General features: G+C 40.6%; 1 protein-coding gene across 5 annotated transcripts in view; it reads right to left on the bottom strand.

The window, feature by feature from the left end:
* LOC111567535 (protein phosphatase 3 catalytic subunit alpha) overlaps positions 1-27,196 on the bottom strand; it is a 71,473-nt gene that overhangs the window by 5,545 nt on the left and 38,732 nt on the right. The window contains exons 4-14 of one of the 5 annotated variants that reach the window (XM_035947483.2): positions 26,709-26,820; positions 26,128-26,273; positions 25,222-25,361; positions 22,229-22,306; positions 21,292-21,386; positions 12,094-12,219; positions 10,673-10,744; positions 9,187-9,213; positions 8,092-8,176; positions 4,807-4,904; positions 1,173-1,202 (exon numbers count right to left, since the gene is read on the bottom strand). In XM_035947483.2, coding sequence (XP_035803376.1) covers positions 1,173-1,202; positions 4,807-4,904; positions 8,092-8,176; positions 9,187-9,213; positions 10,673-10,744; positions 12,094-12,219; positions 21,292-21,386; positions 22,229-22,306; positions 25,222-25,361; positions 26,128-26,273; positions 26,709-26,820 — 1,009 coding nt within the window. Of the gene's footprint in view, positions 1-1,172; positions 1,203-3,722; positions 4,157-4,806; positions 4,905-8,091; positions 8,177-9,186; positions 9,214-10,672; positions 10,745-12,093; positions 12,220-21,291; positions 21,387-22,228; positions 22,307-25,221; positions 25,362-26,127; positions 26,274-26,708; positions 26,821-27,196 lie in introns of those variants that run through there. The other 4 variants (XM_055007516.1, XM_023268718.3, XM_035947484.2 and 1 more) reach the window with 4 other exon arrangements.

Raw genomic sequence — 27,196 nt, forward strand, 5'->3', positions numbered from 1 at the left:
GTGTTAGTGTATAAATACAACAGCAACAACAATGCACAACTGCTTCGGTTGTTTCAAAGGGGAAAAACCATTATGAGCTTTCATAGCAAGACTTCATTGTATTGTGTGAGGGCACAGCGGGAGCCACACTATCCTCTACGGGAACAACTGGAAATTATGGTGCTGAGTGATTTAAATGAAACACTTTCCTAGTTAAGGGACTCCTTTCCTTTGGCTAAGTTCTTATCGCTTCAGATAAGAGAACAATTTAATATTCTCTCCATTAACATGTTCTATCCGGACATTAAGGGGCACTTCTAAGCAGAACATTTTGGATGGTGCGTCTAGATGGACTTAAAGGCCCTGAAAACATACTTTCTCAATCAGCTTTTTATTCTGCGTGATCATATATGAGGTTAGAACAGCTTTAGTTACAAGTTTTTATTACATTGATCTACAGTGCTGTTCTTAAAGGTTTGAAGTGGGCTCATTTAGGACAAGGCCGTGTCACATGTGCAGCTACGTTTTAATAAAAAAAAATAAATAAATAATGACGGCTCTTCAGTTCTATTTATCACTGAGGAGAAAACCTTCAAATGTAAATCCAGGTTTTCAGGGGCTTTAAGGACACAGAATGTTGTTCCAGGCAGTGGCTCTGGTATCTGGCGAATGCTTGGTACAGCTGCCAGATGACCCAATGAAACCCATGCATTCACACCTCCCACACTATGTGAGTGTGAATGTACAATCCGTCAAGTGCACTCTCCATTTTAATGCTAGACTGTCTCATTAATTTATTTTGCATGAAAGATGCAATTTACAGTGATGTTTAACTTCAACCTAGTAGTTCTTGTGGGAAAACTATTATATCACAGACCTGCATATTTATTCATTCTGTAGTGTTAATAAAGGCTAATCTAACTTCTGTATTTGCTTTGCACTCACTCAAAATCACAGTATGGCGCCTGTGATTATGAAATCTGTGCTATGAAATATATTCCCCTTTAAAACGTGTGACCACAGGATTTCCTAGCTTACTTACTTCGTTGTCTCTGTTAATACTATGCCACATTTTGTTAGCCCAAACACCCAACACACTCTATTCAAGCACCAGCGAGATGGATGAAAACCCAGCGGAGCCCCCTGTCTATTGCCATGAAAAGCAACAGAAGAGGGCAGCCAGACCCATTTACCTTCATCAGCCTCAATAGCTTCAATAGTAGCTGAAGAGAAGAAGAGGGGGGTTGCAAAATGAATGAGAGAAGTGAGCAGAGGAGTTCATTTCGTCCCAGGAACAAGTCAATGAGCAGCAAAGACAGCCAATGCCGACAACAAAAGGTTAACGTCATCTCCACATTTGTTATGACAGAGGACATGTGGATGTTAGCAAAGAGAGGATAAGTAGGAGGAGGAGAAGAGGAGAGGGATGAGCCTTTTGAATTTTTGATGAGTTCCAGATCTGTAAAGGGAAGGTGACACATGTTTGTGGCTGCAAACCTCACAGAGAGGATTGCATCTTTGAGGTACTTTGAAAAAGTCTGGCAAGGGATGTAGTGAGAAACATTAATATAAGACAAAACAAAGCTGAAAAATGCACTTGTGTCCTCAAATAAGAACACAGATGGAAAGGAGAGAAAAACAGGGATAAAGTTCCAGTGAATGTGAGATTGTGGGTTTTATGGCTGATGTAAACTCAAAGTACCACAGACACATGAAGCACTATTACTGCTGCGTTGTGTGCGACATGGAGTAGCATCTAGAAAGGCAACGTTTAGCATCTTTTGATATGAAAATATCAAAAGTGCCGGCTTACTTTGGTGACGTGAGAGAGGAGGAAACCTTTGATATTTCATTCACTTACCAATCAATTACAGTCATCACTGAGGTTATAAATTAACATACAAATACAACGGTAGAAAAATCAGCTCTACACAAAAACAGGGGATGGCGTGAAGATGAGGAGAAATCACAAAAAAAAGAAAAAGCACGAGAGCGACAGACTTTAAACGGTATGACTGATGGAGTCAACATCACAGTAGAAGCACACTGGTGTCTGCTGCCTAAATGAGAGGAGCAATGTGATTCTACCGATGTTGCAACAGGAATCGCTGGACGTCACTCTACCTTCACCGGGGTTCTCTTTAGTGTCAGCTGCTTCCAAATAGCTTCAAAACAAAGACTCCTCAGCCTGCATATATTTGTTAACCCTACTGTTATCAGAAGAAACACCCCTCTAGAGGTACCAGTGTGTTTAGTGGTTTAAAAACTTCCATATTCACACTTAAAAGCCCAGTAGAGATGCTGAAAAAGAATGAAAATATGCTGATCTTTTCAGCTTAAAAAGCAACTTGCAGGTTGAATTTATTTATTAATGATTCGTTTTATGAGACTTTATGGCAAAAAACTGCTTAAAAAGTCATTCTGAGCTGCTGTAATTTAAAAACTACGTATTTTTGCCACATACTTCACATTTCAGAATGTCTCATGTTTGTGCACAAATTCCTGTTAGCGTCCACAGCTTTTCTAACAATAGAGCTAGCTTTAGCTTTAAGAGACAGAAACTTCTTTCAGATAAGAGGATTATGTTACCCGATATACGATTCAGTTTCAGATGGGATGTCTAAGATTTCAGAGATTCAACTTGATAAAAATTTAAGCTGTGAGTCTTCATTTATGTTTGCAAACTTCTTATGTGAAGCCGTAAAACATTGATTCACGTCAGACAAGTGAGATTTGACTATGTTATGGGAAAGTACTAATACTTAACAGGCAATAGTAGACGTGTTACATCCTGATATGTGTTAGAAAACTTTACATTAAGGAGATGAAACATAACATTAGTTAAAATTATCAAACATTTCTCGCTGATAACCATATTTTGTCCTAATCTGTGTCTGTTTCTATCCTCTGTGGCTCATAATTAAAAGGCTGTGATCCATCATATGCTTAGAAATAAACATCTTCAGCGTTAAAACTACTGCTAAGATCCATATTTCTTATTGGTATATTGGACCTAGCTTGGCTGCTCTCCCTTTTATGGGTCACTTCCAAGTTTTGTTTTCTCAGGTGAGAATAAAACTCCATTAAAAACTACTTTAAATGTTATTCTAGTGCACATATATACACAGTGTTTCAAAAACCTGCTTTGTTTTCCTCTACGCTAATTTACTGCGAACCTGCAAGTTGCTCTTTATATCAGTGGGGCTACATTAGATAAGAGCATCCCATCCTTCCTAAGTGAGATGTGTGCCAACACTGGCAAAATGCTAATTCTATCTGATTTGGTCACTTCCTCCCACACAGGAAGACGAAAGTCAACATGTAATTTTAGATGAGGTGAGTTCTGAATTTGTGCACCTTGTCTTGTCTTGAGTGAATGACACCGCTATACAAATTTTAACTTTAAGTGGCATCCTAAGTGACCTATATAACATTTTAGATTAGAAATAACGCATTTTTCATGTTAGGAATGAAATGATCAATTTACAAACAATAAAAGACACTCTTAAGTTCATACCAGTAGCTTCTGGTGGAAAATATTGCTGCGTAACAACAATACAGAGACATTTTGCCGACTATGTGATCAGAAAACCAAATATATACTAATTTATTGGACAACACAGTGTAAAATACTATGTTTTAACTGCTATCAATTTCCTGTAATGGTTATTTGTGTTAACTATACTCACTTTAAAGTTAAAAGGTTCCTAATATTGTAAAGATGAGAGCAGAATGTTACATAATGTGCATTGAGGGAAGTGCTAGCTGATGTAGTGTGAGAACCTGTGACAGTTAGAGGGAAGCGGTCTGGATTTCTGCTTTATTCTGTGAATGACAAGGCAGACAGCAGCTATCCCCCTTTTCACTCACTGTTGTTTATGTCAATTCCAATTCATCCTTTGAATCGCACAGACCTGCATCTGTCCCGACAGAGTCACAACGAGCTCTTAAATCTGGACAATGAAGTGACCGTTTCTGTCTGTGAGGAGTCCGACTAAATTTAAAGTGTTTGTAAAGCCTTTACTTCCTCGCTGCAGCAGCTTGTCAAACTCACCGAAAGGGAATGTTTGGATTTCAACATGAGAGGGTGAACTGAACTCTAAACTTGTCTCACAAAAAAGAAAAGAAAAAAAAAAACACAACAGAATACTTGCATAACCGATTATACCTGCAGTTTCTAGGGAGAAAAGAGAAAGAAAAAGATACAGGTAATATTGGAGATAAAAACCAGTGGATTACAGAAGAGAGACAGGGACGGGAAGACAGACATCAAGAGGGGACACATTCAAGAAGACAAAGGGAGAAAGAAAATCTCCTGAATGTATTTGACATTATTTGGGAAGAGGAGACTGTCTAACTTCATATTTCTAAAAACTCTGAACTGTATTAAAATTGAAAGTAAACCACACAGAGCAGTGGTTGTTGCTTAGCTGCATTACAGTGTTTTTCACTGTTTTTGTGCCTTTATTTGATTATGACACCGGAATAACATACGGCACATGGTCCAGCCGGCCGAGAATCCAACCGGAGACTCGCTGCTCAAGGCGTAACCACTCAACTATCGGATAACTAAGCATAAAGTATAAAAACGATCCTGAGTCATGCTGCCAGAGACATTCAACTACACTTACAGTATTATTTTCAGACAGCAATTTGAAATTCCATCGCTAAGAAGGAGAGCAGAGGAGCCTGTACAGACGGTATTCTCTAAGCACTGAGCTAGCATTTTGTTGAGGGTTCTGCTGTGTAAGGGGAATTTGTGTTTGTGTGGGAATCCACTCTCAGGGCAGCTGACGGGGGTCTCGGGGTTCTTGGTGACAGTCTTACCATTCTGCAGCTTCTCTTTGCCACCGGACAGCACCCCACTTGGCAGCATTCCTGTCGGAGTCAGTCCCTTCAGCGTCAGCACGCTCTCGCTTTCCTCTCTGAAATACCAACACAGGAGCGTTGAACTGGGCAGAACCTTGTTGAAAAAAGCTGATGAGCTGGTAAACAACACATTAATGTCACAGAATTCACCTCAGTCAACACAATTTGCAGTGGAACATTAAAGCAGCAACAGAGTTTATTGGCCAGTAGAACAAGTTGTAAGCCAGTGTTGAAGTGGCAAGTGACTTGGAAATCTAGTCGGCTAAGCTACCAGATACACGACACAATGTTTAGGACAAATTCTGTTTGACCATGTCTGATATGTCAGAATTTATTGTAGCATAAAATATGGATATTTGCAAACACGTGTGTGAAATTTTAGCTTGATGTATCAAATGCTTTACAAAATCTGTAATTTTCACTGTAACCTCTTATCATGCAAGTGATTTGGTATCTGCAATATTCTGCAAAAGTCCTGACAATTACACCTGGATAGCATTTTAAATATCCATAGTTTATGTAAAACATTCAAAGCACATCAAAGATGATCGAGCAGACAAATAAAATAACCTACAAAAAATGAATTTTCCCTACACTGAGAAGGAGAAACGTTGGAAGTTAAGCTGCACCAACACAGCAAAAGTTGCTTTCACTCTTTATGTTTATGTTTAATTGCCACCTACAGACATAGAAAAACATGTCATTAGCCACAGTTAGCAGTTTTATTAATAGAGATTGACTATCTGGAATTAAAATGACAGAAATCAATATCATCTTGACCAGTTGTATTAACACCGTGGCTAGTGAGAATTTATCTTCAAGATATTTCATTCTGACTAGTCACAGTAACAGTTAGAGACATCTGTAATTTAGTTCTGACTGGTCAGAATAATACCTGCAGATATCCATAGCTTTTGACATAGCTATGGATATCTGCAATGTCATTTCACCCAGTTGCTACATAAATCCAGTGTCGCTATTAAATCTTAAAACAGCCCGCTATACGCTTGCATATAAACTACCCTTCAAAAGTTTGGGGTCTCTTACAAATGTCCTTATTTTTGAAAGACAAGCAGGTTTTTTTCAACGAAGATAACACTGAATTAATCAGAAATCCAGTCTAGACATTGTTAATGTGGTAAATAACTATTCTAGCTGGAAACGGCTGATTTTTAATGGAATATCTCCATAGGGGTACAGAGGAACATTTCCAGCAACCATCACTCCAGTGTTCTAATGCTACACTGTGTTAGCTAATGGAGTTGAAAGGCTGATTGATGATTAGAAAACACTTGTCCATTTATTTTAGCACAGCTGAAAACTGTTGTGCTGATTAGAGAAGCTATAAAACTGGCCTTCCTTTGAGCTAGTTGAGTATCTGGAGCATCATCATTTAGGGGTTTGATTAATGGTCAGAAAAAGAGAACTTTCTTCTTGACGGTGTATTCTTGTTCTGAGAGACGAAGGCTATTCAATGCGAGAAATTGCCAAGAAACTGAAGATTTCCTACAATGGTGTGTACTACTTCCTTCAGAGAACAGGACAAACAAGCTTTAACCAGAGAAATGGGAGGCCCTGGTGCACAACTAAGCAAGAGGACAAGTTCATTAGAGTCTCTAGTGTGAGAAATAGACGCCTCACAGGTCCTCAACTGGCAGCTTCACTAAATGGTAGCTGCAAAACACCAGTCTCAACGTCCACAGTGAAGAGGTGGCTCTGGGATGATGGCCTTCTAGGCAGAGTGGCAAAGAAAAAGCCATATCTGAGATTGGCCACGAAAAGGAAAAGATGAAGATAGGCAAAAGAATACAGACACTGGACAGAGGAAGATTGGAAAAAAGTGTCATGGACAGACAAAGCTAAGTTTGAGGTGTTTGGATCACAAAGAAGAACATTTGTGAGATGCAGAATAAGTGAAAAGATGCTGAAGGAGTGCCTGATGCCATCGGTCAAGCATGGTGGAGGTAATGTGATGGTTTGGGGCTGCCTTGGTGCTGGTGAAGTGGGAGATTTGTACAAGGTAAAAGGAAGGCTATCACTCCATTTTGCAACGCCAAGCCAGACCCTGTGGACAGCGCTTGATTGGAGGTAATTTCCTCCTGCAACAGGCCAATGACCCAAAGCACAAGAAGTAGTCAGCTGGTATTCTGTCTGTAATGGAGTGACCAGCGCAGTCACCAGATCTCAACCCTGTTGAGCTGTTGTGGGAGCTGCTTAAAGTTGCCCATCAAGACAATCCAACTTGCGGGAGGTGCTTCAGGAAGCATGGTGTGAAATATCTCCACGTTACCTCAACAAATTGACGGCTAGAATGCCAAAGATCTGCAAGGCTGTAATTGCTGCAAATGGAGGATTCTTTGACAAAAGCAAAGACTGAAGGACAAAATCATTATTTTTAAAAAAAAAAAAAAAAAATCATTTTTTTCCAACCTCGTCAATGTCTTGACTCTATTTTCTATTCATTTGGCAACTCTATGGATGAATAAATGTGTGAGTTTTCATGGAAAACATGAAATTGCCTGGGTGACCCCAAACCTTTGAACGGTAGTGTATGTCAAGGCATGGTGGTGACATCATTAGTTTTATTGCAGATCATAGTGAAAGCTCCACTGTGCTTGGCCTTCAGAAATACTCAGGAAAGTGTAGCTTGTGTGGAAGCTACTGCACTGTTTGAGCAATGAAACACCTTCACTACTGAAAAATTGCATGATTTAGATAACATCACTTACAACTGCACTACTAAGAAACGTACGAAAACGAGTAATGCCACTACTGCCTGACACTCCTGTAAGTGCAATACTACCTTCATACTATGAAGTTATTATGGATAAGATGTCAGCAAAGAATTGCAAAACTGCACCCTTAGCAGATGGATAGCAATATTAACATTCCTTTTAAGTATCGTTTCTGGCAACCGGTGGAACACAGTATTTTTAGTTCTGTTTTTGTCTTTACCAACTCTACGCTTTGTTGCTGAGTATGTGTGCAGTTGGTTTATCAAAGACGTATCACAGTCAACAGCCAAAAATGAAATTGTAGGTTGTAAAACCAAAATAAGGTTCCCAAAGACACCGAAGAGCTTGCTAAACCTAATTATCTTGGTGAGATGTTAGAAATTTTATCCTCATTTGCCCAACTGTGAATATATATTAGTGCAGTTTTAAACATGCAGTTTAATCTCTTGTAATGCTGTATTACTGAAGTAAACACATCAACGAAGGCAGACTTTTCATATTTGCATACCTGAGCACAGAGAATACCCTGGCCATCTTTCCAATAGCGCGGATCTTGTTGCGGATGACTTCCTTACGGGCGGAAGCTGTGGCACCTGGAGGAATCACAAGTCAGGAGAAGTTACACAAACTGCATTTCATTCAAACTAAACCAGCTCCTGTGGAAGTGCGATGTACAGCACACTGTGTTGTCTGTGCGCTGTGGGTTTGTTTCAATCTCTATATGTCTCCTTAAAATTTACAACTACCATCAAATTGAGGAAACGTCCTTAGACAGAGCATGTTTGTTGGACTATTAGTTTTATCCAGAAGTGCATGAGGCAAACTCAGTACAAACACAATGTTGTTATTGAAGTCTGGTTTTCAGATTATTTCAAATAGTTTGAATCCATAAACACATCACACCATCTGAGTAACTCTCAGCATTCAGGTGCATTCATGCTTCCTCTCTGTCCCTTTAACTCTTACATACTATGTTCCCCGGAAATGTATTTTAAACCTTGTTAGTGAACATGGTCTGTAAAGGGCCTGGTCCTTGTCCAAACATGTCTTTTCAGCACGTTCGATGAGCGCACTCTACATGAATTTTCCTGCGCTGTGTTTTAGTTGCGGAGACTCTAACAGGATTTTTCCTGGAGTGGAAAACAAAACTTTGTTTAAAGAGACCCTTTTGCAGAATAACAGTTTAAAGGCCCAAGGGACCCAGGTTGGAAAACGCATGAGTATGAGGGATGGAAATGAAGTCGATGTGTGGGAAAAGGAAAGAGCGCTCAGTCTGATGTCTTGTTTAAAACTCCTCAGATTGAATTAAACATGTTTTTAAAAGATGTATTTCCACCCTCCACCTTTCACTCCATCATTGCTTATTTAATCTGTACAAAGTCTATATTAATTTGTCTTTTGTCTTGGCTAAAGAAGATGTATGTAAGTGTGATACTACTGACACGTCTTTCAGTTTAATTAAGAACAACAGTGAGACTCAGCAGAAATGTTAGAAGGTGCTTTAAACAGCGGTGTTAGTTGACAGACTTCTGAAACGCAGCGAGCAAGCACCGGACAAAAGTCTATCTACTGCTGCACACACCAGTATGGCTAATGTTTGTACCTTTTTTAGGGGGATATATTAGCTGTCCTTCTCATGAAACACCCCCAGAAGAGAAGACAAAAGAAAGGACAGAGAGATCAGTGGATGGCTGTAGAATGAAAGAGGAGGTGGGGGGGGGGCACACGGCGAAATAATAGGCGAGAAAGCACAACAAGTGTAAAAGGAAAGCGATGCCTTGAGCACAAAACTCTGGAAAACATAGAAAAGAGAAATTAGATGAAGTAAACCAAGAGAGTGACAACATCACAGCATGAGAGAGAGAAAGACAGAGAAAAATGCCAAAGAAATATGTGAAAATGTGATGGAAATATCAATTTAATGGCAAGTGGAAACCATGAAAAAATAGCAGATAAATAGCAGGCCAACGAAAGGATTATCAGAGATTATAAAGGGCAGAGGAAACGAGAGTGTGAGTGAGAAAGGATAAAACAATTCAAATGTCAACATAGTGAAAACTGACAAAATATATGAGTGGAAAATGGCTGTAGAACTGAAAAGAAATGAGCTCAAGAGGAGATAAAAGTGAAAGTGAGGGCAAGGAACGTGAAAAGGCTGCTGAAACCACTGAGTGAATGAGCTGGTGGAAAATGATGAAATGTTAAAGAACGGCTAATAATATGAGTACGAGTTGTGCCAACTTCCAAATAAATAAAAACTAAATTTAAGTTTTGTCATTTGTATTAAAAATTTTAACTTTTAACAGCAATCGACTGCTGCTCCCAAAAACTTTGTTGCTTTAACACGGACAGAAGATGAATAGTATATTAAAAAAAATGCAAATACAATTTCATACAACAAGTAATTTTTTATAAGTGTGGACATTTCAAAGTAAAAGTTTAAAAAGAACCGCATGTTGTGGTGTGAATTTACCCTCTATGCTCTATATCCTGTTACATGTTGCATTTAAACATCTTGAACACTTTCAAATGTGGTTGAAATCTGGTGATATCCTCACACTCCACCCATTTGTGAGAGAGTCAAACTGTGTGCATCAGTAAACACAAAGAGAGTGAGGAGGAGGAGGAGGAGGAGGAGGAGGAAGGACTGGTGAGATCATTTCTTGTTGGGCAGTAAAGGGTGGGGCAGGCAGAGGAAAACTGGTCATCTAATTGCAGATAAGCACTAACCCAGGATCAAAAAGACAACTAAAAACTTGTTGTATGACCATAAAAAGCATGAGAACTGCAGGACTGATTAGAACAACTTCAGACTTCAAGGCATTTAAATATTTTAGCCTTTAATTTTGATGCCGAAGGATATGTTCAGGGTCCACTGTTTTTCTGGGTTATCAAAGGGATACATTTTTAAGCAAAATACAGAGTTTGTGGATGTTTTTCTGCTAATAAATATGTTGAAGAATGTTTAAAGGTGAAGGGAAACCTGTCAAGTGTATGTACACGTGTGTATATGAGGGCTTGAATGAATAAATGTCTGTTATTGGCGGAGGTCTCCCTCTACTGGAGCTGAAGCAAACTGCTGTTCTTACCGTCCAGCTCCTCATCAGTCGTCAGCTCATCGTTGGAGCAGATGCTCAATACGTTCACGAGCATCTCAGTTACTGCAAAGAAAAAAGAGACACATATTTTAGCTTATTTCTATTATCACACTTCCTTAGTAGTCTTCAGTCTGAAGGTGTTGAGCCATTATTGGTGTTAGTCAGACAGACAAAAGTTCACCAGAGGAACTCCTCCACACACCCAGTCAGCAGTGACCATCTGTGACCTCGTAACACTGCTAGAAATGGCCTTGTGCAGAGGTCACAACTAAACTGGGCTTCCTGGAGTGAGTGCGTCAGCCATAGTTACATGTGATTAACTGACACAGATGTGTCACAGCTTAACCCAAAAACACAAACAGCTGGTATAATATTTAAGGCACTAAGACCTCTGCAGCGCCGACCTCTGCTAACGTCTGTCCGTGATTTAGTGTTTGCAGACATTTATCAGACCTCACAACTAGACTATCTGAACTAATTCTAACTCCTGTTCAGACAGCTGTAGCTCATCTGCAGATGGTTTAAAATGCTGCACCTTCTCATAAAGGAGCTCGACTGATGCCTTCTCTCACTAGAACTGAGTATTCAGTAAAAAACTTTGGTTATGACTTGTACATTACACAATTGTTGTGTCCATAATTGGGCTGCAGCTAATGATGAACCACTGTTGATTAATCTTTTGACTATTTTCTCGATTAATCGACTAGTTGTTTGGTCTATAAAGTGTTAGAAAATGGTGACAAATGTCAGTTAGTGTTGCCCAAAAGCCCAAGATGACATCCTTGAATACCAAAGATATTCCGTTTACTGTCATAGAGGAGTAAAGACGACAATTAGAGATTTGACTTTTTTTTTCTTAAAAAATTATTCAAACTAATTAATCAATCATCAAAATAAGTTTGACAGCTAAATGATTATTTATTGCAGCTTTATACTAACTTAAAGTCACTGAGATTGGCTACACAGTATTTACTGAATGTGCTGAGAACTAAACTTAGATGAAAGAAGACTGAGCTTCTGTTTACTTTGCCTCTGGAATAGTTTACGTCTTAATATGAGATTATGCAGTTCAACTGAAGCTTCTCAAAACACAGCGGTTTTCCCTTTTTTCACTATAACCTCTTAGTGTTCCTAGTTTGAAGCACTTTGTAACTTAAAAAGTGCCATTAAAATCCATCTTTTTTAAGTGCTTACCTCTAGCACATCTAACTTATTGAAGTATGTTGCCTGTGAGAATGTTTCTGCCTCCTAGACCATAAGTATTGTACTCATGAACTGATTGCCTGTGCTACTTCTCAAGGCTGGTCCATTTTCATCGTGACTCAGGGAAATGAACGTTCATTACAGCTTGTACTCAGTGTTCTCCCTTTATGTATATTACATCACACTGAATGTAGATGTGTGCAGCTCACCCTTCTCTCCAACAAAGGGCAGGGACCAGGTGAAGACGTCCATGAAGTTGGGCAGCCAGTAGGGGTGAGGTGAGCAGTTAAACTGTCGGATGTTCATCACGTTGTTCTCGTACTTCAGCACCGCCGCTGAGGACGGAAAGAAAAGCATGTGGAAAGTTGAATACAACGCTTTCTATCTGGTATTTGAACACACAGCATGAACAGTTGCCACAGAAACATCTCTGTAAAAACAAAATCCGCATGTCCCACGATAATGAGCCTGAGCACTAAAGTACGTCTCTTTACTGTGCAGCAAATCTCTCTGCACGATGGTGAAAAAACCCAACTCCGGTAATATTGAGGTTTCAGCTCTGACCGCTTTCCAGGTCCATTACTAGATTTTATCATGTTCCAACCACCACTTAGAAATGTACAGCCATCACTGGAACACTCCAGCATGTTACTGGTCTGAAGGGAATATCTCACAAAGTACTCAGTCTATTAGATAATCATCAGTCGAGGAGCGAACAGGATGCATTAAAAACAAACTAAACAACTGAGGAATCACTTCAAAGATTGTTTTACACTAAAATTCTCAATGAAATTAGAGTTTACTTTACTAATCACCTTTTTTTTGAACTGACATTTGTTTTTTTAGCGGCTTATTGACCCTGACGAATGCACTTTGAGTCAAAATTCACAGCCCTTCTTCTTGGTTGAGTGGTTCTCAAAGTATTTATTGCAGCGAGGTGGATCACACATCAAATGAAACTGCGTGGTTTGACCTTTCCAACAGCGCTGGTTGCTTGCCTGTGCGATTAAGTGTCGTGACAAAAAACAACATTTAATCATAGTCACAACCTGCATATAGCTGTGCATCTTCCGCGACGCTCATTGCTCCTATTTGAATTAGTCATTGCATATAAATGTTAATATATAAATACGGTAAGGTATTAACATTTATGAAATGATATGGCAAACATTTGCTTGCTTTGCCTCCTTTGCAAGTACACTACCGTATGTCAACACTTCAGCAAATCAAATGACATTTATTTCTGTTAAGCACATTGTGCTCCCAGCATCACTGTGCTAATGTCACTTCAGACACGCTGCAGATTTATGAAAAAACATCTCTTTTTCCTGCATTTTACGGTGAGAGACATGTAAAAACATACCAATTTCATAATATGAAATACTCTTTTCCTTGCCTACTATTGAAAAAAATAGAAGTATTGTCACATCAAAAGCCTGAATACTGGATAGCTTTGACTGTTCTGACAAAAATAAAGATACAGCATGTTTGGCTATCACTTAAAATTACCAAGATAAGAGTTTAAAAGCAAAGGGAGTGAAGTCAGTCTGGCTCACAGGGTTAAGCCATCCCCTGAGGAGCTTTAGCGTTCTTAAAACATTACATTGAAGACCTCAAACTTCCTCTGTGTTTTTGTTGTTTACCTTTCCTGGTTCGTGATTCAGTAGCCGCAGGTGCTGGAGGAGGTGTGATTAAGCGAAACCACCGATTAGCACCGAGCTCCAATTGGCGACAAAACAATCACGGAAAGTGTAAAGTGGCCAAAACTGTCATCCACAGAAAAACTGATGCCTGGATGGAGCTCAAGATCTTATCAAACGCTGTCAGTCAACCACTGGTGATGACAGTAAATCAAACGGTTCAGAACAAAGCTACCTACACAAAGACCCAGAGGTAGATCTTTTATTTTTTCCACTCTAAGGTGATATCTACACAGTCAGCATTTGTCAATCTCTCACTTTGACAGTGGGACTAATTTATATGCACAAACTGAGTCGTGTAAATTAAAGCTAGCAAACTGCACAAGCATCCAAATGAAGGTAACCGGTGCTCAGAGGATATATTAAAAATAAAAAATCAATTCCCCCCTTTTCTCTCCACTGGAACATTTCCTCTGAGTATTGATTACCGGCCCCAGTGGGTGAAACACGTCTGTCATTTACAGGATTGGATACATGAATAACATCACAGAAACACATGGCTCAGCATTTGGCCTCTATGAGTCTGAGCACTTTTCATTAGTTAACAGAAAAGCAATTTCTGGTGAGGAAGGAAAGAGGAGAGCAGAAAACTAAAGTATTGATGTGGAATACTCGCTGTGGAACTGAACACAATGATGGCCATTAGTGTGATCTAATTAGTATGTTCTTAATTTCCAGGCAATCTGATATTAAATGCAGCTGCTTATTGACAAGTTTTTTTTCCATTGTTAGAAGATTCTGCTTTAAAAGTTAAGGGGGGGCTAAGGGGACAGTACACAACCATAAAACTCAGTTTTTAGATTTATTTTGCAATTCAGATTGAACAAATGATGGTGATCTTATCAACTGTACCTATCTAAACACCAAAATTAGCTTATTTGAATCATTTTCAGATTATTTTTTACCTGCAAACTACTATTACTCCATTTAGAAAACTCAAAAGATGCCATATGCACCTAAGAATTCATCACATAGTGGCTTTAAATTATTGAAATGGTTATATTATTCATGTAACAGCAGAGAGTCCAGTGGGTTTGGTTAAGCTGGTAAAAAAAAAAAAAAAAGCAGAGCGAAAGAATAAAAACAACTAAGCTGTGTGCTTAATTCAAGCCTATTTGACAGCAGAATCGTTTTTTTTTTTTTTAAATTACTTAACAGCTGTGATGGCAACTGTCCATCCTCATGTACTTGCTGGAACATGGCACGGCATAAAAAGACACTCTGTTTGGAAGAAATACGTGATATCTTTCGGTTTCTTCTTCAGAATGCGTTCTTATAATCACATGGCCTCTGTGCACATAGAAACCACCTTCCAAACAGATCAGAGAATGCCCCATGTGACCTCACCCATGATTAAGGCGCAGTGCGAACGTGGGCGTAGAGGCAAACATGAGCGCTGCCAAACGTAAATATATCCATGCTGTATATAGAGGCCTCAGCTTCTCTTAATACGCGAGGCCAGTCTGGTGGCCCAGATCCGGGGTAAGCGGACACCGTGGCTGGGTCACCGTGGGGGACTTTCCTGCCTCACCCCCTCTCAGGCTCGAGAATAGCAAGTCATCAAACCTGGCATCCGAGCAGCTATAGCCTCAGCACAAATCAGGTCAGAAAACATCGCGCCAGGCCGGGATTTGCCTCAGTGTGACTGTGGAATCACTAATGCATATAGTGCAGTGACTGTGCAATTAAAGTGAACTACCCTGCAAAGCTTCGCCTCTTTGTCCAAAGCTGCACAAACAGAACACAGAAACCTCTCCTGCAAGGGGCAACATCCATACACTTGTATAATTAATCTGGCATTATTATCAATACCAGCAAAGCATTACAACCCAGTCCAATAAGAGAAGCATTGTATTACACTGACACGCTCCACTCAGACGGAGCTGTGGGTGTTTATCTGTGTGCGTTGGCGTGTATGAAAGCAATCGCACACGTGGGCAGCCATTGCATAAACATCACATACTGCATAAACATCGTTGAGGCACTTGACTGAATGCAGCCATGGAAGCCCAGAGGGAAAAAGGCAGAGCGGGGGAGAAGGTCAGCTCCCCTGCTGTCGCTCCTTCAAATCAGATTCCCTTTAAAGGAACAGAGACACCCGACAACCTCCCCTGTGCAAAACAAACATACTTGTCGAGCTCTGGGTGCGAGCAGTTCAAGGCCTGCTGTCTTTTTTTAGAGCGTGCACATGAGGGCGACGTGAGCGGCACTTTGTTTCTCAATTATCAGAACACTAATTAGTACAAATGCACAATTATATGCAAAGTTATTTCTCATGCAGCAGGAGGTCACTGCACTTGCGGCGGCCAGCTGCGAGTTCTGTGATTAAGTCCTCTTCTGAATCCAGCTCTGCATGGCAGCCACTAGAGGTCTCTGCTGCTCTGGTGCCAGTTCACAGGGTAGCTGAGGCCAAGCCTGCTGCAATGGTAACACACATTGCAAGGCCACGCCCGTTCATTAATTATTCATAAGGGAGTGCCTCCAGTTGGTTTCCCCGGTAACGAGGACGGTTAATTCTGCTTTGAGACCAGGGGGAGATTCCCACTGTCCTTCCCTGACGCTCAGTGCTGACTGCATATCTGTCTGGAATGCCTCCTGTATAGAGTTCCACTGGGTTAGTGTTCCACACCAGCCATCCTGACCTTTTGGTTCATTACATTCAGAGCTCTCCTTCCATTTGATGTCAGATATGTGGATAGCATGAACTGAATCCCATCCATGTGCATTTGCCGAAGGGTTAACAGTTCATTTTCAGTCTGAGAACATTTGCAAAATCACAGAAAAACGTGTCTTTGCACTGAATCGAGTCTTGGTTCTGAGCAGCTTCTCTTTTAAAAGAACCTACTGGACCCTTGGCTCAATACTGCACTACAATACGGCAACCAGGACTGAGCACTCTGCAGTGTGGGCAAGCACCACAAAAGACAGTAGTGATATATAATCACTGCACCAACATAAATTCATGCAACAGTAAGAGCCCATCTAAAACGACAATGCATCTACTGCAGCATGGTGCAAGAATGCAATGCAAATAAAATGTAATTAACCGCATGGCAGGAACTGTTTATGGGAGTTTTTATTTGGTAGCAACAGGTAGTTGCTGATTAAAAATTATTTTGATTTCACCCTATAATCCCCAAAACCTGCCGGCAAATTTGAAATCTAACCTAACTTACACCATTTATCAAAGCTAGAACATGTAAAAACAGAGAAAATCGTTGAATTTTAAACTTCCCTTGAACCAATCACGTGTGACAGTCAGTTTTACTGGTAAAAACAACCATATTTAAGCTCAAATTTGGGACATTTCACCAAAAATCACTTTATTCTAGATGTCTCATTTAAAAATTGGCCAAAAATGAAACTTCTGGCGTACCCACATTCTGTAAAAAAATTAAAATGATGCTCTCCTCCGATGATGTGATGTGACAAAAATTCAGGGACTTTTTCAGCTGAACTGCAGGCTTACACAAAGTAGACAGGAGACAAAGTATAGAAAACAAATAAAAATATAAGTAGTAATATATCTGTCGCATGTAGAGCCACATTTTCTCAAGTATTGGGAACACCTGTGGATAGTTGGGAAGATGGTACACATTCCAATTCCAGCTTTTAGTAATTTTATAAAATTAATAATCAAACAAATTCAACACTTGTGTTTGATTTTTTCTTGATTTATGGCATTATAACCATGTATAACCATCTCACTGTCTTTTCTGTAAATGGATAGCTCAGTATTATGTGTTTTTGTTCGCGTTATTACTCAAGTAATATCGGAAGAATGGGAACCAGAATGTAAACAAAGACATGCTCACCAATGTGAACAAAAGTGATGCTATACTTTAATACAGCATAAATTTCAGTTATTGAACAAGGAGAGCATTACGTTGCTCAGTTTTCTTGTTTGACGCAACATGAAAAGTTTCATAAGGGAAGCATGTTTACAGAGAAATGAAGGGGAAGCCCAGTAACGACCAGAGTGATAACAGATGGGTGGGCATCTGCAGCCAGGGATACTCTGTTTCACTGGCACAAGTGACGAGGGGGGAAAAATGAATTCCCTGCTGCGCTGGCGTCATCACCTCCCCTGCTTCCACCCTACTATTTATTCCAGAGGCAGGGCCAAGAGCCAATCATGCCACTCCATTTCTCCGCAGGAAGGAAATGGTGCAAAAAGTGACCAGTTTGACCCGTGAGTGAACCAGTGTGATGCCTTTTTTTAAAAAAAATTCATTCAAGCTTCCATTCCATCAATCCATTCCTGTTTCCACTTCTGATCCTAATTTTGTTATATAAGGTTTTACTGGTGTGAGACGGATCAAATCAACCAAACCTCCACTTCCTCAGGGGGTGAAGTAAAAGATTTGCTCTGGCAGCATCACTGTCATTTAGCTTTTATTCTATCCAAGCAACATAACCATTAGGATTCAGTCGCTGGCTTTGCTGGACCAGTCAATAATGATGCAGCACAAAACATTCCATTAATACAAAACCGCAAGCAATCTCCAAAGTGTGCAGCTGCCAACTACACCCCCCCCTCTTCCTCTATCCTCCTCCATCTCTCCTCTCACTCTCTCCACTGCAGTCACTTCAGGACTCAAACCGTGAAAGATCAAACAGTGAAAACTGCTAAATCACTGCTGTTGCCTTTTCATTTAACACAGTCTCCCTGCCAGCTCGCAAGTGTCGCCGCTACTTTTCGGATTTCACTGAAGGGGGTGCAGGGGTCAGGAGCGGTGACGGGCAGCTGGTCAACGCCTGACACTTCCTGCAACAGTTCAAAGTAGAAGGAGGCGTCTTGAAGCTTTATCTTTACAGAATCACCTCCTCAGCATCATTCATGTGTAGATTAATCTGACTCAGCCACGAGTTCCTCCTTGTCTGCTTGTGTTGCCTCACAGATATATATTCCGCCTCCTCCTCTTGGCACCTTTCCCCCCTACGTGAAAAGGTCCCATTGGTTAATCTGGCCAACTCCCAGCGCAGGATTGATGGGAACTGCTGATGCCTCCCCCCCCCACTCCCCTTGAAGATTTATGTGCCCAGTCGATTGGCCATCAATCACAGGGGCGTTGCTCAGTGGGCTTGGAGCTACAGCACGAAGCTAAGAGAACAGCAATTCATTACGGAGGCTTTGGTTCTACCAGTGAACCCCACCCACATGACTGATTAGAAGAGCATCAATGGGGCTGATAGGGCTGCATTGGTTAGCTGTGTAACTGTGGGGGAAAAATACATCAAGCAGTGAAGAGTGAAGTAAATGATTGACAAAATGAGCTGAATTTTAAGAGCGCTGGGTTATAATCTCTGGTATATTTGCTTTGGAATTGCTCTCTTTCTCTGCTATTATATTTGGATGATAAGTCAAAGATCTCGTCATTACGAGATAGATCCAGCCAAAAAGAAAAGTGCATCTCCTTCTGAGGCAGACAGTGAATGATGAGAGAAATAAAAAACATGCGCTCCAGCTAGTTAAGATGTATCTGTGCTCCTTAATGAAGTCAGTTCTAAAAACGAACACAGAGTAATCTTTCTCTTGCTGATAACCACTCCTGCTCTGGTAGGCATTTTTATCAGCTGAAGGTCAGCCAGTCGCAACTAAAATGAGGGTGTAGAGGAAAATCATTTTAGATATTTTGACTGTTCCATATTGAGCTCGAGAGGTGATTTTCCAGACGAACGGTTGCCAAAAACTAAAAACAACACATGCCTGACATCATTTTGTTTGTTTGTTTGTATTGTGTTGTGTTGACTGCGAGCCATAGGAAGATTAGTTGGCATGGAACAAATAAGTTCCTAATAATAAACGGCAATCCAGACAGGCAAACTGCCTCGCTGTTTCTTGACTATCTTTAATGCGAAGGGAAGGAGGCACCAGAGGGCAGCGCATGGAGAAAAAGAGCAAACAAATGTAACCTTGTCTCAAATCAAAGGCAGCAAACCTGCAAATGGGCCAAAAGGAAAAAAAAAAAAGGACAGTCCTCGCCCCCGTCCTCACACAGGCAGTATTGTGGCATTTCATCACAAGAGGGATTGGAAAGCAGCGTGTACAACCTGCATCCAGCTCTTTCCTTCCCATTTCCATTTCCTGTGGTTTGCCCATCGCCACCTCCACTCCTAACGTGCCCCCACAGCTAAAGCAGATACTGTCTGTTCTGCGGGGAAAAGTGCTGACTCACAGCACAAAGGCAAACCTATCTGGGTGCGTGGGCATCGCAGCACAGCGATGGGTGCCACCAGGTGCCAAGTGAACCGGCACCGGGCCACTTCATTTCACACCAGCTCGCTTCCTGAACTGATCAGACCAAAATCAGCAAATCACAGACGAGTACAAAGCTGTGACCCACTTTCATTCTGTACTGTTGATGCGGGGCATATTGGCTCTCCATTGCCATTCTGATAAGCTGCATATGAATACAACGATGTGTCAATCTGGATTTTTTAGCATATTTTGCAGTCTAGCGAACGATTTTTACTGCCATTCTTGATCAAATAAAGCGCTTTATCCGTCTGAACTCCAAAACGGAGAGTAAAAACAGAGATAATTATGAGATTTTCACCTTTTGGACCATCCTTCAACATATCTCATGTACATTTTTGAGTTTTACAAGGCAATCCAACCAAATATGAGCTTGAAATCCTGATATTACAACAACATAATCACTTCATTATACATGTCTCTAACAATAAATCACAGTAAAAATCTAATTCTGCTCAAATGAGAACAGATAAAATTTCAAGGAGTTTTTGGCTGAACTGGGCTGATTGTTTACATAGAACAAATAGGAGACAATTATGAAGACTATTAAAAATCTAAGTAGTAAAGTATCTATAGTATGAAGAGCCACCATTTTTGTTACAGTATTGCTAATACCTGTGGGCAAAAAAAAATTGTGCTTCCAAGTCTTTTCTATTTCTGAAAAAAAAAAAAATCAAAGAAATTCAACATGTGTTTTGCTTTATTCTGATTTATGGCATTATAACCGTGGTAAACTCCACAGATGACTTTTTTCAGTTCTTTCTGCTACTAGTCACTGTTGTCCTATTTCCATAGAGATGCTGTACTTTATATTGCAGTGAAAAATGAGCCCACAGCGAGTAAAAATGTAGTGTGACTCACTGGATGTAGGCTGTGGGTATACGCCTGCCATTGACTGTACACTTCAAGCAGCTTTCTCCTCCTATCTGTGTGTTACAGTTTTTTAAAACCCACTTCACTACAGGAAATGACAACAAGTTACAGCAGCATTCTGTGCTGCAAAAAGGCCTGGCGAAGCAAGAGCTTGGAGAAACAAAAAGGCCCAGAAACTCCTTGGCGTTCAGCAGGTTAAAGAGGGAAGAAACAGTACTTTAAAGTGTTCTACCAGGACAGAAATAAAGGAATAAATGAAGCCTTTCGTCTGTTGTAGCTTCCCCGAAAGCCATGTCAGCTGGCATCGACAACACAAACGAAAACACTCATATTGTTTTAAATTACACCTGCATTTTCCCTCTAGCTGTGTAAAAATAGCATGAAAAAAAAAAGCATTTTGGATCGTCCCAAAGCTGTCATTACATTTTTCACAAATCTGAAACCAGCAACTCTCCAAACCTCGATCCACTTGTCTGTGAATGTGATGTTGCCCTGAAGCAAGTCATAAATGTGACACTGTGGTATTCGTGCTACAAGCCACAGAAGATTGATAATGACATACTCCGTTTACTTACCTTTGTTGTTGTAGACATCTAGATAGTTAGGTGCTGAGAAGATAGTGATAAGGGACGGGAAGCCAGTGGTCTGACTCTTTCTGTACATGCGGTATCTGGTAAAAATATGAGAAGCATTAGTTAATTTTACAACAGTTCATCCATGGATTAGTCAACAGTTTTAAACCCTCGAGATGTGATTAGCAGCGACAGCTTCTATTGCCTCTTGTTTTCACTATGTTTCTGTTGATGCATTAGCAAAGGGGGCTTAACCTCAGGAGAGTAAATCCCCGAGTTACAGGTGAAACACGCCCACAAGTTGTCATCACACTGAACCAGCTCAGCATTTAAAACCAAGTACTGCTACTAATCTCACTGTGGATGATTTATTTGCTGCACCAAACCTTACAGAGATGTTAAAAACTGACCAATTGCTAAGACAACCTAAATGGAAGCCGGTAGCATAATTACACGTGTGGTCTGGGGTGTCTGGGGGCAGCAGTCCCCCCCTGTGACCGAGCTGTGGGTGTGCGATGGTAAACAACCTCCTACCGCCTTCACCTTATTCAGAGGCAGATCAGCTTGACACATCCACCCACCGGGCCCCCTTTTAAAAGCCTAATTTTTCAAAGTGGTTTTCATAAAAAGCCTGAGTGAGATGTTACTGTGCAGAAAATTTGGTGCTAAATGTGTCTGAATGTGAAGCACGAATCAGGCTAAACTTTTATAAACCAGAGTTCTTAACAAGATCCGCATGAATCATTCTCGTCACATCACATCTGGCCAAACTCATACTGGATTCATTTTCATTTCTCGGATTAACATGAGTTCAGACTGCAACCGAAACCTACTCGCCAGACAGGCTGGATCAAAGCTTTTTTTTTTTTTTCATTTAATACTGAATCACTCTGCTGTGTGACGAGTGTGATGGGAGAAGACAAAATGCCACAACACTCACCCAGCATCCTGCGCTTCATGGGCCCGGATGATAGATAATAAGTTATTGTGTTGTAGAAAGTCACAGACTGCAGGGTAGCTGTTGAATAAAGAGATGTTTGGTTTACTCATACATCAAGAAAAATCCCAGTAAGACCAAGAAAGCATGATCAATAGAAATAATTAAATAAGTCGCGGGTGTTATTGATTGTGCTCGGAGAAACAGCGGATAAACAACACAGAGTTCAAGTTAAATTTGTTCTAAAACCGACTGCAGCTCATATGTAGACATATTGGCCCGACTTTCATGTCAGTTTTAAGCAGTTTTAAGCAGGCTCTTCAATGGCTAGAAAGCCAACAGTAGAATAACTCATAGTCTAAACAAAAGCCCATAAGATGATTTCATACTATAAGAGGAGTAGGTGTGATGCTTCTCAAACGTTGGACTGTATTTTAGAATGAAGCTAAAAAAATGTCAAGTACGACATGATTCATAGCAGACTGCTTCTTTAAGAATAAAAAAAAGGTATCACTGGGGAGTGTTAGAGCGTGTTTTATGCTCACGTTGATCTATTCAAGTCTGCGAGACTAAAAGCCCGACTGCCAACAATCAAACGACGGTTCAGTCGGGCTTCAGAGTTTTCCATTTCTATCCTGCAGCAGCGGCTTCCACTGGAAATTTCCTTGGCAAACGCTATTTCTTAAGTAAATCTGCCTTTAACACTGCATTACCAAAATACATTTGAGAGGTGCTGCTACCGAACACGATGAAAAACCCAAGCGGACGTCATGATTTGTGAATCGTGGGATGCTTTGTAATGAACGACATGAGTGGCAGCTCACGATAAATGAGTGACACCGTTGCTTTACATATGAAACGCCTGAATGTGGGAGGATTTTTTTCAGTAATAACAGGGGCCTAATTCAAGTGGCTTTTTGCAGTTTCATTTCTAGAACTTTTGGCTGATTAAAACGACAGTCACTTTACAGCTTTTGCAGCAATGCAGATGATATTTTAGGGAACTTCACAGCATTGTGTGAGGCAGACAGTACATGAATCAAATCTCTATTTTCTCCGGTGTCTGCTGGCATCACTCTGACTGGAATCCCAGTCTGTTTCAGGTATTAAGTATCTGTCCTGTTGTTATTTAACCAGTGACGTAAAGCAAAGAAAAAAATAAAAGTATAACCAGGATCCATAAACACCCCCCCAAACACCCAAACTTTTGTGTATCAAAGAAGCAATATGATGTACAAGTTGGGATTTTGTACTAAGTTCTGTAATCCCAGCTCAACACCTCTGCAAAATCAGAGCACAACAATGAACAACGCCCACATGCTGCAATCAAAACCAAACTAAACATTTTTGTTCATCAACTGCCTCACGACCAAACCAGCTGAGTTTAAAACAGGATTTTAGAAGATTCTTTCTCAATATTCAACAAAATACACCGTTGAGGTTTCGGAATTCTTAACGGTCTCGGATACACACGCATTCCTGACAATCAAAACAAACATCTGCTGGGAGGGACGTGGAAAGGAGAGACGGCAGATGCCAAGAGGGAATTAAAAATGCAATTAGTTTATTTTTCTTCATGGGAGACAAGAAATCAGGAATAAATGTTTTATTTTGCACTTGATTTCTTGCAGCAGATGCAGATACGTGCCATATGGCGCTGTTCGGGCAGATAAGATACGTTTCGGCCTAGTTTGTTTTTTGGCAGTTTGCATTCTGAGTTTAGATCATCTCCCATCTGTCCAACAACAGGGCACAGATGTTAATGAGCTCCTTGGACACCATGAGAAGTTGCACAAGAAATTGGTTCACCAACCTGCAATCTGAAGGGCCACATTGTACATTCACTGTGTCAAAAGCGGAGTTTAAAGTTGGTTTAATATGCATAGCTTGGATTAACGCCGATGATTAAAGATGCAACAACAAAAAAAACAACAACAATCCCTTTAGGCTGACTGATCTATACTGCTGTGTGGAAGCTATAATAAAAGCAACCATATTTGAAATGTGCAATTTCATGCCTGAATTACATTTGTAAAAGTGTTACGAGCGTGCCTGCGGCGTCGGTGGGGGGAAATATTGGTTGCCGCAAGACGGAGGCAACAAAGAAGCTGATGTTCAGGGAGGGGTTGTTGAGGAAGGGCTCGCTCTCAGTCTGGCTTAAACCATCTCATAAATCCCGCAAGCCAGTGTGATGCCAATTAGTGACCATCCCCTGGGCAGATGAAGTGGAGGACACTGATGAAAACAAGACTCCGGAGGAATTTTGACCAAACGGCAGAAGGTTAACAAGGATGCCGGCACAACACAAACATGTGACAGTCAAATCAGTCGTCTGAGGTAAAAGGCCAACATTGTTGACATTTTTGTTCGACCTCCCTTTATTTACATTAGCGAGAAACATTCTTTTCACTTCTGCAATGTAAATGCTCAATAAACTAAGAAAATATGTAAAGACAATTGGTGGAAATATATTCTCATAACTCCCCAACTACTGGAGCGCTGGGAGTTCATTTCTAACATTAAAATACTATTAGGCCAGCAAGTTATGAAACACCTGCTATTATTAATAAAAGACAAAAAGAGAAAATGCTTATTAGGAGCTTCAAGACATATCTGACTACTTCTGCTGGCTTGCCCCAGGCATGCAGGGCCAAGTAAGCATCGCTCAGGCCATAATGAGCGGAGGGAGCGCCGAACACATTTAGAGACAGGACTGTGCCTCGTGGTAATGTGCCAGTTCATTACATTTTGTGACAGTGCAAGCTGCTTGCTCCGAGCACTTCCTCTGTTTGTTCAGTTACTCAGCTCAATTGAAGGTAATGTGGGTTACATAAATACGGGCAACAGGAAGTCTTTGAGAAATTCACTGCAAATATAGCGCTAGCTGGTTAATGCTAGTAGGGAGTTAAAGCTGTTATCTCTCTGGAATCCTAGTGCAATTTTTCAAAGATCTTCAAATGTGGCATTACTGTAATTGTAAGAAACACAACGCTCACCTGTAGAAGTAGGAACAGCCTCGCACTGTGTTGTGTGTGAAGTGCTCTTGGCTCTTTTCATTTCCAAAGTCCTCCAGAGGGTCGGACCACAGCAGATCGCACATCGGCCCATACGCTGGAGGCTCTTTGAATCTGTCTAGCTGTGGAAGAAAAAGCAAAAAACTCCCGTCAGCCTGTGTGGCAGGAAAAATTACACACGAAGAAGACTGCAGTCATCGTAATTAAATCATGGCTGAAGCTAACATGCTTGCTGAAATGATTTTAAATGGCATTCAGAGTTACACAGCATGGATGATGTGTCAAAGACTGTGCTCATCTTTCAGTACCTAGAAGGATGTTATATTGGAAAGGCATGAAAAAAAACCTGATGGCTGCCATTCTTTTCAAGCAATGAACATAAATGTCTCCGCTTTCAGGCAAGGATGGCTCTTTCTCGAACAAAAGCTTGTGGATTACTGGATGGGTAGCATGATGGACACTTCAATAGAGCAAATTCTATTATGCATGCCCTCTGATTGCAGCCACAAAATCCATTTGGAATTATTGAATTAGTTTGAAAGCAGGATCCGACTCTTCAGCATTTTTTAATCAGAGAGAGGACCAGACTGGTGCTTACAATCCCCCGTGTCCAAGTCCTGAGCAGTATCTGAGACAGATCTGGGAGAATCACTTCATGCACTGCGAGCAAGGTTGTTATTTTCACAGCACATCATGCTAAAACGAACAGTTTTTTCTCTCATTAACTTGAGTGAACGCAGAAAATACACGAAGCGGACAGGAAGCTCCAATTTTCAACAAATGATCGGTATTTTTAAAGTCATTAACGGCAACCTGCTGCTAAGAAATCACACACGGACTGTAGCTTTGAGAAATTATAGAGAAAATGATGTCAAATCAGTCACATACTTTCCTGATGTCGTCAAGATTTGTGATTTCTGGGGATAGTCCTCCGTGTACACACAGGAACTGCTGGTTCATAAGTGCAGCCAGGGGAAGGCAGTCGAAGGCGTCCATACATGCGTCATACACCCTCTCTGAATACTTAATTCTACCTGTCATGGGGGGAAATAGGGCAGGGAAAAGAAAGCATGCCAAGTCAAACAAAGCCGCTCTCATACATTGGGGCAGTGTACTAGTCTGGGACGGAAAAGGCACTCAATAGTGCCAAAAAACTTCCAAAACATACTTAAAAAAAGAGCACAATTTCACAGCGTTTTTGTTGTTTTTTTCCCCTTCCCTATCTGAGTCCAACAGAAACAGTTCTGACATGTGTAAATATCAAAAAGGGCAAAAATCTGACTGAATCCTGCAGCGGGCCAGAGGTTCCTTTAAAGTGAGCGTTTAAGGTCAGCGGCTGAACCGGACACATAATAAACAGCTTTTAGAAAGAATAACTCAATTCTCCTTCCACTCTGTACAAAAGCATCAAGAGATGGAGCCTCACTTCAGATCAAAGGTGAAAAATGAAGTGCAAAAGCATTACTTACATTCCTGCTTAAATGTGAAATACTCTGTTAAATGTCGACATTCATGATTCCCACGCAGCAAAAACAGTGTTTTGGGGTAAAGGATCTTTAAGGCCCACAAGTACAGCACACACTGGAATAAAGAAGGACAAAAAAGACATGGGGGAAGGGTTAGCATGTCATCTTTACTTAAACTCGAAGCAAAACCCCTCAAGTCAGACTTTGTCAGCTTCACAGAGTGGCACAATACAAGTAGTTCTTCTTATAATGAAACATTCATGCAGCACATTTCGAAAGAGATGACAAACCTTCAAAGGAACCTTCGGAGAACAGGCACGGCACACTCCATTAAAATATATTTTATTAATACAAGTATAATGTTTCAGGTGATGAGATGGCAGGAAATATATATATTACTAACTCCAACCTGCAGTCCCAGATTATATACATGTATTTTGCTTCATATTAAAAATCTCTCTGTACAGAACCCTAAGCTACACCATGACATT

Source organism: Amphiprion ocellaris, chromosome 23 (genome assembly GCF_022539595.1).
Source record: "Amphiprion ocellaris isolate individual 3 ecotype Okinawa chromosome 23, ASM2253959v1, whole genome shotgun sequence".
Taxonomy (NCBI): Eukaryota; Metazoa; Chordata; class Actinopteri; family Pomacentridae; genus Amphiprion; species Amphiprion ocellaris.